This window comes from Athene cunicularia, assembly GCF_003259725.1.
Source record: "Athene cunicularia isolate RWA chromosome 2 unlocalized genomic scaffold, athCun1 chr2_part1, whole genome shotgun sequence".
NCBI lineage: Eukaryota > Metazoa > Chordata > Aves > Strigiformes > Strigidae > Athene > Athene cunicularia.
Genome location: NW_020799095.1, coordinates 52,206,341 through 52,224,694, shown reverse-complemented (window position 1 = coordinate 52,224,694; position 18,354 = coordinate 52,206,341). Strand labels below are relative to the sequence as shown.

The 18,354-nt window shown below is 37.1% G+C and overlaps 1 protein-coding gene across 1 annotated transcript in view; it reads right to left on the bottom strand.

Moving 5' to 3' along the window:
• Positions 1–18,354, bottom strand: part of CTDP1 (CTD phosphatase subunit 1) — a 91,431-nt gene that overhangs the window by 17,857 nt on the left and 55,220 nt on the right. Inside the window, exon 11 of the mRNA XM_026843011.1 lies at positions 16,825–17,021. Within this exon, the coding sequence (XP_026698812.1) occupies positions 16,825–17,021 (197 nt within the window). The remainder of the gene's footprint in view (positions 1–16,824; positions 17,022–18,354) is intronic.

Sequence of the window (18,354 nt, the reverse complement as noted above, 5' to 3'; positions counted from 1 at the left end):
GTTTCCCCTCTAGTGACCAGTATTCTTTTTGCTACTTTGCTTTTGAAGATTAGTGGAATCTATACATTTCTTCTATTTGTCAAATAAATACTAAGTACCTTCATCTGAAACCTGATGTATTACTTCAGTAGGCACAAATGTGCAGTAGGAAAAGGTAATCTCCCTTCAGTATTCCACAAGGAATCTATGAAGAGTTTCTTATAGTTTTTACCTCCCTCACAGAATCCTACCATAAATTTATAATGCATGTTAAAGAAGCCTAAGGTTAATGGCTGTCAACACTGTTTAATCTCTTAATTTACCACATAAATAAGAAAAATGTGTCATCATCAAGAATCATACTAGAAGAAAACTAAAGTAATGCATGTTTCCCACATGAAGCTGCAAGGACAAAGCTTGATTAATCATGCAACATATCTTCCTTAAATCCCTCACATGTCATATTATTAATCAATTTCTTCTTAAGCATTAGAGATGCACAAAGAATATATAAGATTATATTCCAGACAAGTATACATAATATATTTTACTAAGAACACACAGTCAGTTTCCTACAAAATTCACTGATGAGTCTTCAAGGCAAAACTGCCCAGTTCAAGAGCAGCACAGATCCTTCCATTAGACCCAGGCTTATCCCTCAGAACTGATGCCTGAGTTTTGGCATCCAGTTGTGTCCCGTCCCGTCCCCATCTCGTCCCCCCCACTTTTAAAAAAAGTAATTGCTTAAGATAAGAAACTATGCCTACATATTAAAAGCAGATCCCTTTATATTAATATCTGGCAGTTTTACTATAAAAAATATTCCCTTCAAAATGCTTTATTTTTACCACATATACAAGACAGCAATCACCTAAAATTTCTTCTTATAGAGATTGTTTACAATTTGTGTGGAACACAGCTTTATGTCTATGAAATCCATGAAATCATGGGTTTCAGTCTTCCTCTTTCTATATCTTATAATCCCCAGGTGGGAAGGACAATTGAGACATATATATATACACACACACACACACACACACACGCAGTAAGGGCTGTGATTTTTAAAAGGAAGACATTTTGAGTTGATGATAGTCTTTCTTTAAAATCAGAGTAGCATTTTATCAATTGTCCTCTCAAAAAAATCTTTAAATTACCTATCTTATGTAATGGACACAGCTGACAACTTTCTGAAGCCTAAGGAAATAAGGAAGACGATAGATGATATTGAAGGGAGAAAATAAGTGATCAGAGGTACAGGCAGTATAAAAGCCCCAGCCAGCCCATGGATATTACTCATCCACGTCTTTATTTTTAGAAAGATGCTATGGCATTTTCATCTAGAAGAATGGCTTCAGATGACAGGAAGTCTGATCAATTACAGGGCTTTAAAATACTACCAGTGGGACTGACAGAGAATATCCAAGACCAGCACTACTGTACTTGAACTCTTAAGACATTAAGGGTATGATTCAGAAAGTTCTCTTCCTCCAGCTTGCGAGACACTGAAAGACTTATCTAATAGAAAATGCAATCATCTCATTATCCCTGAAAGGTTTGAGCCACTCAAAGGGTACACCACAGCAGGAAGAAACTCCAGGAATGACTGTGCCATGCAAGACATGTGGTGCTTTACACCCAAAGTACATGAATTTCATTTACAAGAGTGTATTTTCCTCTCTGTTGCCTTCAGAATTTGATTTTGCTCTGTTCTCTTCCCACTGTTCCCTCCAGAACCATCCAGTTCTTTATATCAAACAACCATCGATGGCACTTCACATCTTTTCTATTAGTTTCACTAAAGCTTGTACCTTCCTTTCTTCTTTTACCTTTTCTCCTCTAATTCAAATTCTCCCTCATCCTCATAAGAGAAACATGTCTTTTTGCCAAGACATTCAGCCATGTAAAAATTGAAAAGTGATGAAATAGAGAAGGGATCCCAAGCTCAGAAAGACATTTATTTTTCAGTTGCTGGAAAGAAAAATACATTCCTTGATAAGCAATACAGATGTCATAAGCATTACACCCTAATATTCACCTTATAAATTATACTTATGCCCTCAGCTTTTGGAAATAAAGCATCAGTTTAAGGCTCACAGATCTTCCTTTATGAAGAGTGAAGAAGGTTAAATCGGTATGAGGGGCTGGAAGAACTTAATGAACACAGAAGAGAGTAAGGGTTTGAGGGGTTGTTTTTAGTATTAAAAAATTTATCAGTGCTAAAACTCTGCAGAAGATGACAGCAAATATCAAAGAAATTTTAATTGCTAGAGTGAAGGAAAACTTTCAAGGCTTGCAAGTGTTTGTATCACTGTTGTCAACCTCTTTTGGAAGATGAGCCTTCCTACTGAGAACATGCTATTTCCACTCCTTTCTTCCATACTTTGATGCAATATATCAATAGCATCTAGAGATAGCTATTTTGATTGTGAACAGCTTTTAATAACTGGCTGCTGTTGATCAAATATTTTTACAGAAAACTATACTTCTAAACAACACATTTGACTGCAATGCTCCTTATTTTTAAAGCAGTTCAAAACAGGGGTAGACAGACTCGGCATGCTGAGGGTCACTTCCTTCCAGCAAGATATACAAAGATCCCATGAGTTATCACAGGATAAGATGGGTTATCCTTGACCATAGAAAACTCAGGCAATACAAGTATTACCAGGTGCCGTGGGAACACAGTGCAAGAGACAACAGCAAAATTTAGATCCACTGATAGAAGCTGGAGCACTGCAAGACCCCAGATTTCTGTACCACAACTCCAGTGAACATTCTCAGATGGGTGAAGAAAATAATCAGTGGAATAAAGGAAAAAAGCCCCAAAACAAACCCTTCACAGAGAAAGCACACTAAAAACATCTTCCCAGAAACATCTAACTTGCACTGCATGGAGTCACCTCAGTTCTGGGGGTTTTATAACCTACCTAAAAGTGGCTAACCTGCTGGAAGTTGTGCTACTTCAAGGTGTTGGACCTGAATTTGTACTGTACTAGCCCAGCTTCAGCATTTCAGTGTCCATGATTATGTATCTAGCTCTTAGTTATGTTGCCCAAATATTTACTTCATGTTCCCTACAACTTCATTGCACAGTATGGCCCTAGCCTGCCTTCTAATGCACTGCACAGCGCTGAACCCAAGCAACAGAGAAGCCAGTGAGGAGAGGTGCTCTGCTGGATCTCATATTCACGAATGAGGAGAGGCTTGTTAAGGGTGTGAAGGCTGAAGGCAGCCTTGGCTGTAGTGACCATGATATGTTGATGTCAGAGACAACAAGAAGTTGTTGTACCACAAGCAAAGGGATGACTAGGGAAAATATGAGCCTGCTGCTGGGGGCAGGGGACACAGTGACACAGGACATGGAAAAGCCTGAAGTACTGAATGCCATCTTTGCCTCAGTCTTTTCTTATTAGAAAGATTGGCCTTTAGGAGTCCCAGGTCCCAGAAAGCAGGAGCAAAGGCTGGAGCAAGGAAGATATACCCTCAGTGGATGAGGATCAGGTCAGGGAACACTTGAGCAAACTGGACATATTTAAGTTCATGGGCCTTAATGGGATATACCCACAAGTGCTGAGGGAGCTGACAGATGTCATTGTGAGGCCACTTTCAATCTTTAAGTGATCATAGTGGCTGGGAGAGGTGCCTGATGACTGGAGGAATGCAAACAACACTGCTATCTTTAAAAAGGGCAGGAAGGAGGACCCAGGGAACTACAGGCCTGTCTGTCTCATCTCAGTCCCTGGAAAGGTGATAGAGCAGCTAATTCTGGAAACCGTTCCTAGGTACGTGAAGGACAAGGTGATCAGGAGCGGTGAGCATGGCTTCACCAAGAGGAAACTGTGCTTGACCAACCTGATAACCTTCTACAATGAAATGACTGGCCTGGTAGATGAGGGAAAAGCAGAGGATACTTCAGCTAAGGCCTTTGACATTGTCTCTCAAAATCCACATACAGAAGCTGTTGAAGTGTGGGCTGGATTAGCAGACAGTGACATAGATTGAAAACTGGCTAAATGGCCAGGCCCCAAGGGTGGTGGTCAGTGGTACAAAGTCTACTTGAAGGTCATTAACTAGTGGTGTACCTCAGGGGTCCATACTGGGTCCAGTCCCACTTAACATCTTTGTTAGTGATTTAGATGATAGGATAATATGTTCCCTCAGCAAGGCTGCAGATGACAAAAAACTGAGAGTGACTGATAGGCAAGAGGGTTGTGCTGGCACCCAGAATGACCTTGATAGGTAGGTGAAAATGGTCTGACAGGAACCTCATGAAGTTGAGCAAAGAGAAGTGCAAAGTTCTGCACCTGGGTATGAATAACCCCATGACCTGTACAAGGTGGGTGCTGACCACCTAAAAAGTGGAAAAGGATGTGGGGTTCCTCGTGGACAACCAAGTTGAAGCCCTGGTTCATGAACCAGCAGTATGCTCTCATGGCTAAGAGGGCTAGTAGCATCCTAAGCTGTAGTAGGAGTGTTGCCAGCAGGTCAACTGAAGGAGGTTCTCCTTCCCTTCTATACTCAGCACTTGAGGCCACACCTGGAGCACTGTGTCCATTGCTGGGCTCCCCAGTACAAAAAGACATGGACATACTGGAGAGAGTCCAACAAAGGGCCACAAAGAAGGGACTGGAGCATCTCTGCTATGAGGAAAGGCTGAGAGAGCTAGGACTGTTTAGACTGGAGAAGAGAAGGCCTGGGCAGGGTGTGGATCTTATCAACATGTACAAATTTGTGAAGGAATAGTGTAAAGATGGAGCCAGGCTCTTTTCCATGATGCCCAGTGAATGGGCAAGAGGCAACAGGCACAAACTGAAACACAGGAGGTACCATCTGAACATCAGGAAACACTTTCTCACTGTGATGGTGACTAAACCTGGTGCAGGTTACTCAGAGAAACTGTTGAGGCTTCATTCTTGAGATACTAAAAACTGCAGCATTACCATCTTGCCTCTCTAGCCGTTTTTAGAACTTACACATAAGTATTTAATGCTTCTCAGTCATGGAACTCCAGAAATTTTATGATCATGTGAAGGGCCTGAAGCTGAAAAATGCCAGATTAGACCTAGAGAGATCTCCCCTGTTATGGCTGATGCTCCCAGCGCCAAGAACCTTGGCACCCACCTGAGGGCTAGCAAACTTTGAGGAGACAAGTATTCACTTCCGGCACTACCTTGTCCTTGCCTGTTCTCCCTGTCCTCCACCTAAACACATTCCAAATCTTCTGGAAAAAAAAAAAAAGCAGCATGCTGATCCTGCCTCCACCACAAAAGCACTAGAGCACAGAGATGGGCAGACAGCCACATGACTTGCTATAATGATACCTACTTTTCCCATCATTTTCATCCTCCATTGCCAAAACCATCCATTACATACTTCTCAGATGTGGATACACCAGTCATAATCAATCACTGCATGGTCTCTAGTGTTTTACAGACCGATGCATCAGCGCTCTCAGAGAAAAAAGGACCACTGCTAAACAAACTTGGGCTATCCATTATACAAGACGAGATATTAACAGATCTATCTTTGTAAACCTACTGAAAATTTGAATCCCTCCTCCCTCAACAACTCGTGATACCAGAAGACCACAGAAAAGACAGAAAATAGGAATGGCTTCCTGTGGCTGGAAAAGTTTCCAGTTTTCTTGCAAAGTTCTGGAAGATAAAAAATTTTTTCAGGGGCTACTTAAGGTTTCTGGAACAAAATCCTACAGAATCCAAGAAGCTTGCTTTCCAAGTGAAACATTCCCTTTGTTCATCTGGACTTCTCTAGCAAATACAGAAATATAGGCACAAAACTAGGTATGTGGTAAAAGACAGCTTCAAGCAAGAACACACAACACTATACCATTGAAAACAGAGATTATGGTAGTTCATGACTAAGATTCTACAGAGGACAGAGTGAATAAATGAATAAGTACACATTCAGCTTTCTGATTTTCTCAATGCAGCAGCAGCTCATGTATCTAGAAATGAAGACAGTACAAACTGCCTGTTAGGTTCTTCCTTGAGTGTATAAAAAAGTGTTACAGATAATAAAGCTTTGTCCAAAACTAATCTTCAAAATAAAAGCATAACTATAGAAACGTGCCATGTTACACTAGTTTCTTTTCTCATCTCAGGACACAGCCTGGCTGGTTTCCAATACAGATGATGTCTGGTAAAAGGAAGAGTGCAAGACATTTATTTGAATGAAGTAGTGATTCTCAACTTCTTTGCCATCTCAGACTGAAATCTAGTTTTATGCTTTACCAAAATTATAGGATCTTCTGCAAGTTTAAAGTACAAAAATCACTTATATGGCTACTTATTGTGACAGACATTCCTCTTCTGGAGCAATGTTGTCATCTGCTTAGAAGCCCATCTATGTACAGACAACATGAATTTGATTTCTAGTTTCTGTTGGGTACATCACAATTCTGGCGGGCTGCTTGCTTTACTAGGTAAGCATCCTAAACAGGAACTTAAGTTTATGGAGAATTGACTTTTAATTATTGCAGCTTTTCACCTTTAAGTATTCCTGCAGGCTGTAAATACAATTCATATACATAGCCAAGAGTTTCTAATATAAATTATAATTCTCCAGTGCAATTGGATGACAGTAGATTCTTATAGATGACATATTATAGGAGTAAAGACAACTGTAAAATTGCAGAGAAAGCATCTCTGAATAAAAATAGAGGTGAACTGCAACCACTTCTGTCTCCAACTTGCTGAATGTTCAAATTAATTTTGTCAAGCATTTTTCTTAACAGTTTTCTTGACATACACATGCACACTGTGTACCAACAAGACTAATCAGCAGCTAGAAATACAACTGTAATTTAATCTGCAATTTAACTGAAGTTGTAGTAGGTATATTTTTAGTAACAGCTTGAAAATTTAGGCCATTAAATTCATTAACAAGCTTGAAGATATGAATGTCTCATCTACTTAATTGAGTGTTTTTATAAAAAAACTAAGCCATGCATTCATTTGGTTATATAGCTGATTTTGCCATTCATCAGTGCCACTCTTATAATTTAAGTAATTTACCACTCGAAATTTTAAAGTAAAGCAGTGTACTGCAATGTCCCAACGTTTAAATGATCAAGAAGAAATAATACAAAATTGTGGTAACTGTCTAGATACAAGAGACTATCAAAAGTGATAAAAAAGGAATCCAACCCTGAAAGCATACAGAAGTTTTAACTGAATAATATTCCAGGTGACTTATTTACTATTGCCTTGTTGATACTGTATGTACTGAGAAAATACATTTGGCATTTATGCACATGGGCCATATGGCTGATTAAAGGCAGAAGTGGAGATTTACTGTGAATGAGCTCTAAGCTCATCATGTGTATTGAAGGTGCATTAGTGGCTACAGCACAGCAGGCAAGCTCTTAAGAGTTAAATCCCATCTTAGATTGACCTAAAGGAAAGGGTGAACCCTAAGAGCCCTCTGGGAGGCACACCAAAGCATTGCTTCAAAGTCACACTCCCAATCTGGGCTAAAACACTAAGGTAGGCACAACCTCTAAGTACCAGAGCACACGCTCACTACCACCATTCGCTTCTCAGAGGGGCATAACTACTACATACACAGAGACTGCTTCTTCATTTCTCAAAACTTTTCAAACATTTATCACCATGTGTGCTATAGTTTCTTCTCTGATTTATTTCTGAAGAAATTTGAAAGACATCATACATCCATTTATTTTATGCTTTTGCTAATTTTGTTTCTTGAACAGCTACAGTAGTTCAAACGATGCTTTATGATTTGCAAGTTTTTAGACTTGTCCACATGAATTTTTCCATGAGATCATAAAGCTCAATTCCTTTAAATTAGGAACAGAATAAAATGCTTCTTTACCACAGCAACAGAGAAAACTAAACACAAAAGCTAAAAGTGAAGGACACCCAGATCAGCTCTGAAAGTTTAAGATATTAATAGAAAAATAACTTCTCTTTAAAAACCAAGCAAATTGGTATATCTTATATCTCAAAAATACCCTGGGGAACAATTCCCTCAATCAGATAGCAAATAAAGAGGAAAAATGTTTTTCAGAGATGACAATTTGGAGGTTTTTCATTTATATTAGAGCATTCCATTCAGTCTCCCTAAAACTCAACGTTCAGCACCAACCTCCCTTTCTAACGCTGTTACCCTCTTTTGTGGCAGATCTCTCTGATACTGTTTCATTTGTGGAAATTAATTATTTGAGGGTTTTTTTTTCCTTTATTTAAATAGAAATGTAATATTCCTTAATCAATTTAGTCAGGCATGCCTGAATTTTTTTTTTTTTTTTACTATCAAATAAAATAGTGTACTGAAAATAGCACCACACATTTATGTTTCTTAAATCATATCTTACCTACCAATAGCTCAGCATCTTCTCAGCCACCTGTGGGTTTATAAGGGTGTAGAAAAACCACTCCTCTGCACCTGTACCTGCTATTGGCACACCAATGCCACAAAAGCCTGATAAAACTAAAACCCATTTTTCAACTCAACTTTTCCATATGGTTTAAAGTTAGTCCCCCAGGCATAATGTACCATAGCTATACCTCATAGCTTTGGAGAAGGAAAAAAACCCAACCCTCTAATTTTACAGGGCACTCATTATAGAAGATTTGAGTCCTAATTTAACTCAATATTGAAAAAAAGCTTGAAAATCAAATTTTTGGCACAGAAAGACCTACAGAGATCTTTCTGTTAGCAAAAACGTTCTAGGAAGATTATACAGAACAAAAGAGCAAACTGGGTTTAAATCCTTTCACAGCAATGTAATTTTGAATCCTCTGAAAAGCAGTCTATGAAGCACTACAACTCCTGTGCATCTGACAAAGAAAAGTGAACAAGTTAGTTAAAAGACATAGTCCAGGCACAGCAAACAAGTAGAATATTGTTGCTATTTTGCAAATACCATTATTTCAAATATTGTATATAAAAGAGCTATGTGATTCAATCTTAAAGTCAAAAGATTTCTCTAAATCTTAAAAAATACAACTCAGTAAAGTACCTGCGAAATAGCATGTACCATTAACACCTTAAACCTTTAACAAAAAACTATTTTCAAACTAATTTCTCTATGCATCTATTGTGGTTGAATTAAAAAAACTGAATTTCTCAGTGTATGTATTTTTCAAACAGAAAATAACATCAATGTAAAGCTGTAACATCCTTCACCGTTTTCATGGAGGGGTGTGTGTGTTTATAAACCAGGCATAGAAATACATATGTAACTCCATAAGTCACCTGAATTGTAGACCTGAAGAGAAGAATCCTTTACTGACTTTTACCAAATCTGTGTTCCTTATAGTCATTTAAAAGAAAGCAGTATTTCTGCCCAAATAAGAAAAAATCTCCAGAACAAAATCAGACTTTAAACAGAAATGTAAAATACTTTAAAACAGCCAAAGACTGAACAGATTCTGATGAGGCGGGAAGAGTTAGTGGGATTCCTTCATAACATTAACTCTCTTCACTGAGCGTGTCAAACCTTGCTGGAGAGCAAAAAAATTAAGTTCCACATAAATTCTGTTTGATAGCTTTTTTAGAAGATAGATGTCTTTGCAGTGGAAGAACATCAGAATATTATATGCTGAAAAAAAAAAAAAATCGGTTTCTGCAGTTTGTCCCTGCAGGAAGCACTCCTTTCCCCTTTCTTCACTAAGTGACTTGCCCATAACAATACTTCTTCTGAACACAAGATAACTGTTAATTTTCTGATATGAGGAGACACTGAAGAACACTGAGTGGCCAACACAGTTTTCCAAGCCACAAATAACAAACAAGCCTCACAGTTCTTCTGGTTGCTACAGATGTGAAAAGTAGTTTTGCTCTAACAAGGCGATCTTGCATGGTAGGGAAAACACACCCCTGCCGGGCCCTTTCCCCTCTGAGAAAACAGACAGGCACTGCTTGCAGCTAAGTCACGATGGATCTTCCATTTTGCTCTAATAATCAGAAGGAAAAAAAGCAAGCAGTTTCTATAAGACAGCTTAAAAACTATATTCTGTAATAACTTTAAATTTAATTACAGAATAACTCAGCATTGTACAAGAAAAAACGATGATGCTTAACCGCATTAATGAGGAGACAGAACTCCCTATCTTTCTCGTCACGCTATTGCAGTACTGGTGTTGTCGGACACAGAGTGAAAGACTAGCAGTTACTTAACAGACAAATGACAACTAAACCCAAGAAAAAGCTTTAAACAATATAAATATAGTGGAAATTCTTCCTGATTTCTAAGAAGCCTACAGCTTTGCTTCTACAGTGATTCAAGTCTACTGAGCAGTCATAATGCAAAATTTAAGCGTGAAATTCTTTCAGGCAGTTGTTTAAGACAGTTGTTTTTCTCCATTTTACACAGGTACAAATGTAACCCTTCATATCAAAATGAAATTTTAGAGGCAATATTTTGGCCAAAATATGCATGCAAGCTTACAGACTTACATGACCTTAGAATACCTATACTCTCTATTATACAAGTTACACAAGTTAGTATACAAGTTATATATACAAGTTAGTTCCTTAATATGTTTTTGAATAGGTTGTCACCGAAATTGTTTTTGAGAAGTTCAGATGACTATGAATAACAAATGCAAGACTGACAGCCTTGGGAAGCATTGAGCTGTAAAAACTTAGGTCCCAAGATTCTCAAAGCCAAATGTCTTGAGACTGGGAACTGGAAGAAAGTTATAGTGACAGCAAATATACTGGTTCAGTAAGGATAAAGGGTGTCATCAACAAAATTTTGCACAGGAGTTTGCAGCAGTCTTTTCTGGCATCAAGAAAGCCAAGCAAAACTAATTTCTGTCTCCCAGCAGGGTGGTTGTTGAAAGGAAATACTATTATATTTGATAGAAAACACCTAAAAATCAAATTATCACTGTTCCTTTTAAAAAGTCTAGTAAATGGGCACAGTAAAGACAATTGATGGATTTCTGAGACTGAACTCAGTTTAACTTGATTATGAACTAGCAAGCCTTTTCTGTTGATACCTGAAGTTTTACCTTACATGAATCATGTAACAGCTGTACTTTAAACCATTATACTCATTTGTTAAGACAACAGATAGATTAAAACACACCTGTTTTGGAAGAACTCAAAGGACAGCTTCAACATGCAGACTGTTTCTCAGACAAAAATGAGTAAAATAATTTGCTTTAGTTCAGAGTTCAAAGATTTTATCTATGTAGGGTTTCAAAGACTGGAGGCTTGTGAAAGACTTGCAGATCAATACCACTCTGAAGCAAAGCAACCTAAAATGCTTCTTTCTTGAATTTAGTAAAACATACCTATCAGAAATTCACAGTGTGAATGTACAAAAGAAGGTGGCATTTCAGATGTTCTGAAAATAATTTGTAGTCAAACTGTAAATTACTATTTCATATATATCTTTTATAACTTACCCATTTGTTCCTAAAATTATGATTTTGCCATCAGTCAAAAATATAATCTATTTGGGATTGATGGAGAAATTATCAGTAATTAATTTTGCTAAAGGAAGCATTTCACAGAGCTATACTTTTGTAGAGGAAATTTAAATCCTGCAAGCAAAATTTTGTTGCTAATAGATTAGATATCACTTCTAGTTATTAGACTCCTTCTCACTAGTTATTCAGAGGAGAATAATTCCTTCTTAAGCTGAAAAACATGTCTTAACACAAGTACTGAAATTTTCACTCCAAAGTAAAGAAATTTTCAGCAGAGCAATCATTAGCCCTTACACCAGATTTACACAAGCTGAAGCTATCAAGACTGGAACTAAACACTGTAAAAGCACGGGCCTTGGCACCGAATTGAGAGCATTCAGAAAGAAGTTTATTAAAAAAAAACAGAGTGCACTGGGAACCTGAACAAAACCTATGAAAAATCAAATTAAAAATCCATACAGGTCTTTAGTGAATACATAATCAAACGTGAAGTCTAAATAAAGTTAACTACTTAACAATAGATACAGACAAAAGTGTGGTTTATGAGTATACTTCAAATAACCACCATATTTTACATAACATAGTTGTAACCTTTCATGACTAAAATAAACCACTCCAAGACTTCATTGCGTCACTGCATCAATCTCTTTTGTGTTTGCAACCTACCTCCTCTCTTCCCACTCACCCTCAGGGGAAGGCCTATCCTGCTAGTAGTCAACCTGTGCAAAACCCAGAAAAAACAACCTACCTCCCCACACATGAAAACTGCCCTTTAGCAAACACCAAGCTCCAAAAGACCACGGACATGACGTGAACTGTGCTTTGGCAGCACAGGGATGCAAACCCAGCATCTGCCTCCAACCCTCTGTGCTTCAAGAAGACCTGGAAGTCTTCACCAGCTCGAGCATCCAAACAGTCTTTCCCATGAAGGAACAGCCACCACTCCTTTACTTCTCTACAACTTCCCACAGTATAGCAAGCCCTTAAGCTTACTAGAAACTGGAGACCTCTGAGGAAGACTCTCCATATCATGGTGACTACAAACAATAAATAGAATACTGCTGCAACAGTTCAGTTTCCTACCTAAAAGTTATTAAATATTATAACATATTGATTCTATGAAAATTAATATTATGGCACAGGTAAATGAACTGCATTGTTTTTTACTTCAGTGTCACTGCTGGGCTCATCTCCCATTGTTTAAAGTACTCTCTGCTTAAGACTGTAATCCCTCAGGCACAAGTGAGGCACGTGAACAGGTACTGGATACTGGGGTGTTTGCAGCATGAGCTATTCTTCAAAAATCTGAAGGCTCCCATGTCATGTCCTTTCCCTCAAGAATTAGAGCCTGACTGCAAAGCCTGCACTAGAACGTATGAACACAGAAATGGAAGGGTTCATCTGGACTATAGGTTCAGCAGCTCACATGAATAGAAGTACTCAGAAACTAAAGTAGTATTATGTGATTTTTTTTTCCTGCTAGCTCCCACTCACCACAAAATACTTCCAATATCTTAAAGAAATTTTAGGTGTATTATAGAAGACCATATGCCACAGCTATAAGCCATGCCACTGGAAGACAGCAACAGAGAAAGTACATCTCAAAATCCTGTTTTGTTGCCCCAATTCCTTTAACATTTCAATTTATTAGATGAAGTGCACTCAACTTCCTAGTTCAGCAATACAACTGAAGCATTTAATTAACTATTTTCAAAGTCTGCTCTGCATCAGAAAAACAGGCAAGTCAATAGATACAGGGCTTCACATCTCTATTCGATATTTCCAGGATCTACAAACTGAAAGAGGCTAAACCCCAACCTTTGACATATTGCTCGGCTAATTTTCTCAACAGCATTATTTCATATGCCTGTCCATCCTTCTACTAAATATAATTTTTTGAGACTGCCACAGCCTTTCACTTGGTTTTCCCTCTTCCTACGAAGACCAGTATTATAGCACATTAACACAGAATATATTTGTTCAACACATTATTATTATGGCAACTACACAATATGCAAGTTTAAGATACGGGGAAATATGAGAACTACAAATGAATTCACTATTACTCAAGTCTCAATGGTGACAGCAGAGTAAAATCAAAATGCACTTGAAAAATAAAGCAAACTGCACTGGCAGCTTAAAGCTTGAAATACCTCAACTAATTAGATGCCTATTGTTGCTAAGTATATACTGTACTATGGAAGCTAAACATTCTCTTACAAACAAATTCTATTTGTACTAGTTTCAAAAGCTTTTTCACATTACATATCATTAAGTGTTACTAACACTTATTAAAAAACACCTGTGCACTTTCATGATTTATAACCCCTTATTCATAACTTAGAGCAATAAATTTCACGTGACCTCTTTCAACTACATTAAGTGGAATTTCAGTTTAAGTAGAAAATTTTAGTAGAACTGTGAGGAGGCTCAAGTCCAGCTCCAGCTGAAGTCAGGCTTCTGTCTGCTTCAACAAAAGCTGGATCAGAGCTCTAAGAAATTCTTTTATTTCAAAAAATCTGGTAAGAAGCATCTCAGGAAAATACTATCTACACAAAGATCAAGTCTATTTAAGAATTAAAACTTGTTTACCTTCTTTAGATTTCCTAAATAAAAGCAAGCTGCAAATGCATTTTATTGTTCTGCAGGTCATAATCAGAAGAGGCTAATCAAACGTGAGTAGTACAAACAACTACAGGTTTTTTAATTTGCTCATTTCTATTTCATTATTTTTGACAGTATGGAGCTCACATTCATTGTTTGGTCTATGCCGTACTCTCTCTCATAAACGTCAGGTTAAAAGGCAAGCATTTTATTAAGTTGCATAAGAAACTAGGATTTTAAAACGACTCTAGGCTGTCAAATTGCAACCTAACTGCATGGTACCTACCAAAAGTCATAAATGTAAGGGGATGTAGGAAAGATGCTGCACTTCTTCCTCAGTAGCTACCAGATTTCTCAAAGATTATATTTTTTCTCCATTCATGAGAATTTTAGAAGTGGCACCAATCAGAGAAATGATCAAGGTATTCTGTAGTTTTCAAGACTGAAAATTAACATTAAACAAAAGTGCCAGACTTCGACCCTGTAAGTGCTATGATTCCAGCGTCAGTAACTACTGGACAGGTGTAACGGACCAATGAAGCATTGATTTACCAGAAACCCACAGTCTCTGCAGGCCCCATCTCTGCTACAAATGAGCTGAGCCAGAACATGAAAGTACTGGATGATATATGGACTGCCCTTCTCTTGTTCATCTTCGGTTTTCTGGAAATATTAATAACTAAAATACAGACATCAGGGTGATCGTAACAAGCTGTGAAATGATTTAAACAGCGGTCCAGGGTGGATTTACATAATGAATAGGTGGGACTGGCTTTTAGAATACAAAGCCTCTGTTTTCTTAATATGGCAAGAGGTGATGGTGTTCATGGCAACAAATAAATTGTGACTTCAGGCTATATGATAGAGCAGAAATAACAGAAAATTATTAAATAAAATTTCAGCCTCATTATGCTCCTAACACCCCAAAGACTCCAAATTTTCAGAAGAGAAACCTCAGATCTTGTTAGGACACATACGCTTGTATAGCACTTAGCTTTTAGAAATGTGTGCCCCAGAAACTGTAGCTAGTATTTGGAGTGGACTAAACTCCTGGAGATTTTAATCCTGCTGTTTAACAGCTGTGTCTCTTTAGCACATACAACACTGACCATGAAAACATCGATTTAAAACTTCTGACTTAAAATGGAATGAAGATGGTTGGAGGCTTGGAGGCTCCTTTCTATCAAGCAGAATTTCCTGCCTAGCAGACACTGGGTCAACATCCAAATCACTACTTTGCAAGTATCTTTTCTGGCACAGCATTCAGGTTCAATCCTGACGCAATTTAAAAAAAACTGACAGTGAAACTCGTAAGAGGTAGAAAGGTCAAAAATAGAAAATGTACTTAAGAAGCTGCTCAAAAGACTTTAGCAACAACACTTCTACCTTCCCATGGCTTCTGAGTGTACAAGTAGTGCCAAGCTTACTTGTGAACTTTCCTGTATAGAGCAAAAATTGATTACAATGTACTTACTCTATCTTTGTAAACCATACGTGGGGAATAGTATTTAGCAACAGCTCTAAGCAATATTCCTTAATACGATTCTTTTTGCCTTTTGTTTCACAGAGTTTGGTGCATTTTCTACCCAAGAAAACATCACAGTATTAAGATGAATTAACAATGACATGCCACCCCTATGCCTTGCTGCTTCAAATGGTATTTTAGAAATATTCATCACTGGTTTACCTTTCCTCTTCCAAACTTAATTTAGGAGGGAAGATTTCTTCTAGCTACTTGAGACAAATTCTTATACCTTTTAGACTTTTTTCTGAAGATTCTTAATGATTAGAAATACACATGATAAACTAAAATGCCTGTGCAAGGTTCCCATGTAGTTTTTTCTCTGATAAATCCCTGACACACAGCAACATTGCTACCCCAATCAGAATCTCCTCATGAATATTTATGTATCTCATCCTGTGGTGATTTTTGCAATTTCTCTCATACATTTTTTGTGCGCTAGAACAAAGATCACAGAAGTTAAAATAAGTTGTTTAAGTCCTAATACTTGTATTATCCTCCATTAAGGAAAAACTACTAGAGCTTAAATTCTTATGACTGAGAACAGAGTCCGGTTATGAGAGCAGAAAGATATTACAATGCACATCTGAGTCATGTTCGCACTTTTAGCACTTTGTGGTACAGGATAATGATCCCAACAACTGCAAATTAAAATCTATAATCTTCATTTTATATTGTTCTCTATATATTGCTAGGTTTAAAAACTGTTAAGGGACTGCAGATTGAAAATCATCCTTACTATATTTAAAGTAATCACTTATTTTGTCAATTTCTAATTTACCAGCAAATTTGTTGATAGTTGTCATTCAACAACAGTCAATGCTGGGACACTAAAATAAATTTTGCAGAAGAGACTATCAAGTCTAAATTTCTTTAAGAAGAAAACCATCTCAACAACCTCATTTCTATGAATGTCCCATATAAATTTATCTCAAAAATTCAGGATGAAAAAAATAGCTTTCTGAAACCATTTTACTTAAAGTAACACTGAAGATGACATCCTATATCTGACTCAAGATCAAGACTACTTAAAAATAAGTGAAGTTCAGTGGTCTTCAGTTGTTCAAAACAGGGACTATCCTGGTTCTCAACAGATATTTACTATGACCATTTCCTTAAATCAATCCCAAAACACTGCAGAGGTAAGCATGACAGTTTCACAGTTACAAAGAAAAGTTAACCACATACAGATGTTAATAACAACAAAGACTGCACTGTCAAAAAGCATGCTTAATAGCACAGAAACACAATGAAACATCATTAACATTCTTTTTACATTTGAAGAACTCATACCTTGGTACACTGCCTGTTAAGCTTCTTTCACTTGATGATGATGATGACGACGACGACGACGATGATGATCCAGGTCTCTGATCTGTTTTCACTCCTAGATTCTCTGTTGTGCTAATCTGAGGTTTTTCACCTTCCTCTTCTGGCTTTTTTTTTTCACTATCACTTTCATCACTGCCTTCTCCTAAGATGTCATCCACCTGTCAAAGAGTGGAGAGTCAGTGTATCCTCTAACAGACTATTTTATACCGATTTTTCATAATTATTGGATTGCTCTTAAATAATCATTAAGAATATGCTTCCACTTTCCTTGACCTTCTCTGTGAAAATTCAAATTAAACCCCGTCTTCAACAGTTTCACTATTAACTTAAGATACACATACTCACATGATAGTCACATTTGAAGGTGTTTGCATTTTATAACATGAACCGCTGTAAACTGTATTACGAAAAAATTGCCATCGTATGAAATTAAAGGGAAAGATGTTCTATACTATTGTAACAAAAATTTTATACTATACATATTTTATACTAATATAACATATAGAAACACTTGGGAAAGGCACATTAAAATCTCTAGCTAATGAGTGTTCTTATATTTACACGTGTTCCTTGATAGATATATAACTTTAAAGTAGTGTATTTAAAAGAAGTGTATAACACCGTATGAATGAAATAGAACATACAGAACTCCATTCTAACCAGGTTGTTTATGCTAATAAAGGCAATTCTATAAAATGTTTACATATTTCATTAAATAATTGTTTGGCCTTTGCTTCTGAAAAAGTCAGCGTGGGATTTGTTGCTCCTCTTAGAGCAGGCTAATTTGCTCTGACAGGTCTGGAACTACTGAAACCACCATTAAAAGCAAATCATACTCATGAGTTACTCTATATTCTCTTTGAGTTGGCATTCAACCTTCAGAAAGAGATGAAAACATGAAAAACATTTGTGAAGATCCCACAGTCTCTATTTTTGTAAATGACAGAGGGCATGGAAAGAAACTATGTGTGAGCTTCTCTACTGAGATTTAAGAATGTTTCCTAAAAACGTCTTATCTCAGCATAAGTTAAAATATGCTTCACAACTACTTTTTGTTCTCACTAATGCCACATGTGCTTTATTAAGAATAAAAACTCTGTTGATGAACCTGGATCAAAAGACTGTTTATCTACTGCTTTTACACTGATAATCCCCAAAACTAGAAGAAAGCTGTAAGAAAGTCACTTATATCTGGTGTTTAAAAATACACCTCTAATTTCTTTGTTTATCTTGATATCCATGGAAGGAAAGTCAAAGTTGCCCTCTGTTTATCAAACTAAATGCAAAAGATCTACACCTTGCCAGTACTATACTGGAAATATGGTAGAAGTAAATGAAATATCTTTTCAGAAAAAGGGAACTCAAGGGAGAGCTTGCAGGCAACGAAGGAGAAGAAATAGAAAATAAGAAGGATTCTGTATTTCTATATTGTTGCAAAAGAGAAATTATGTAGAAGGTATAATAATAATAATAATGAAAAAAAAGCTAAGT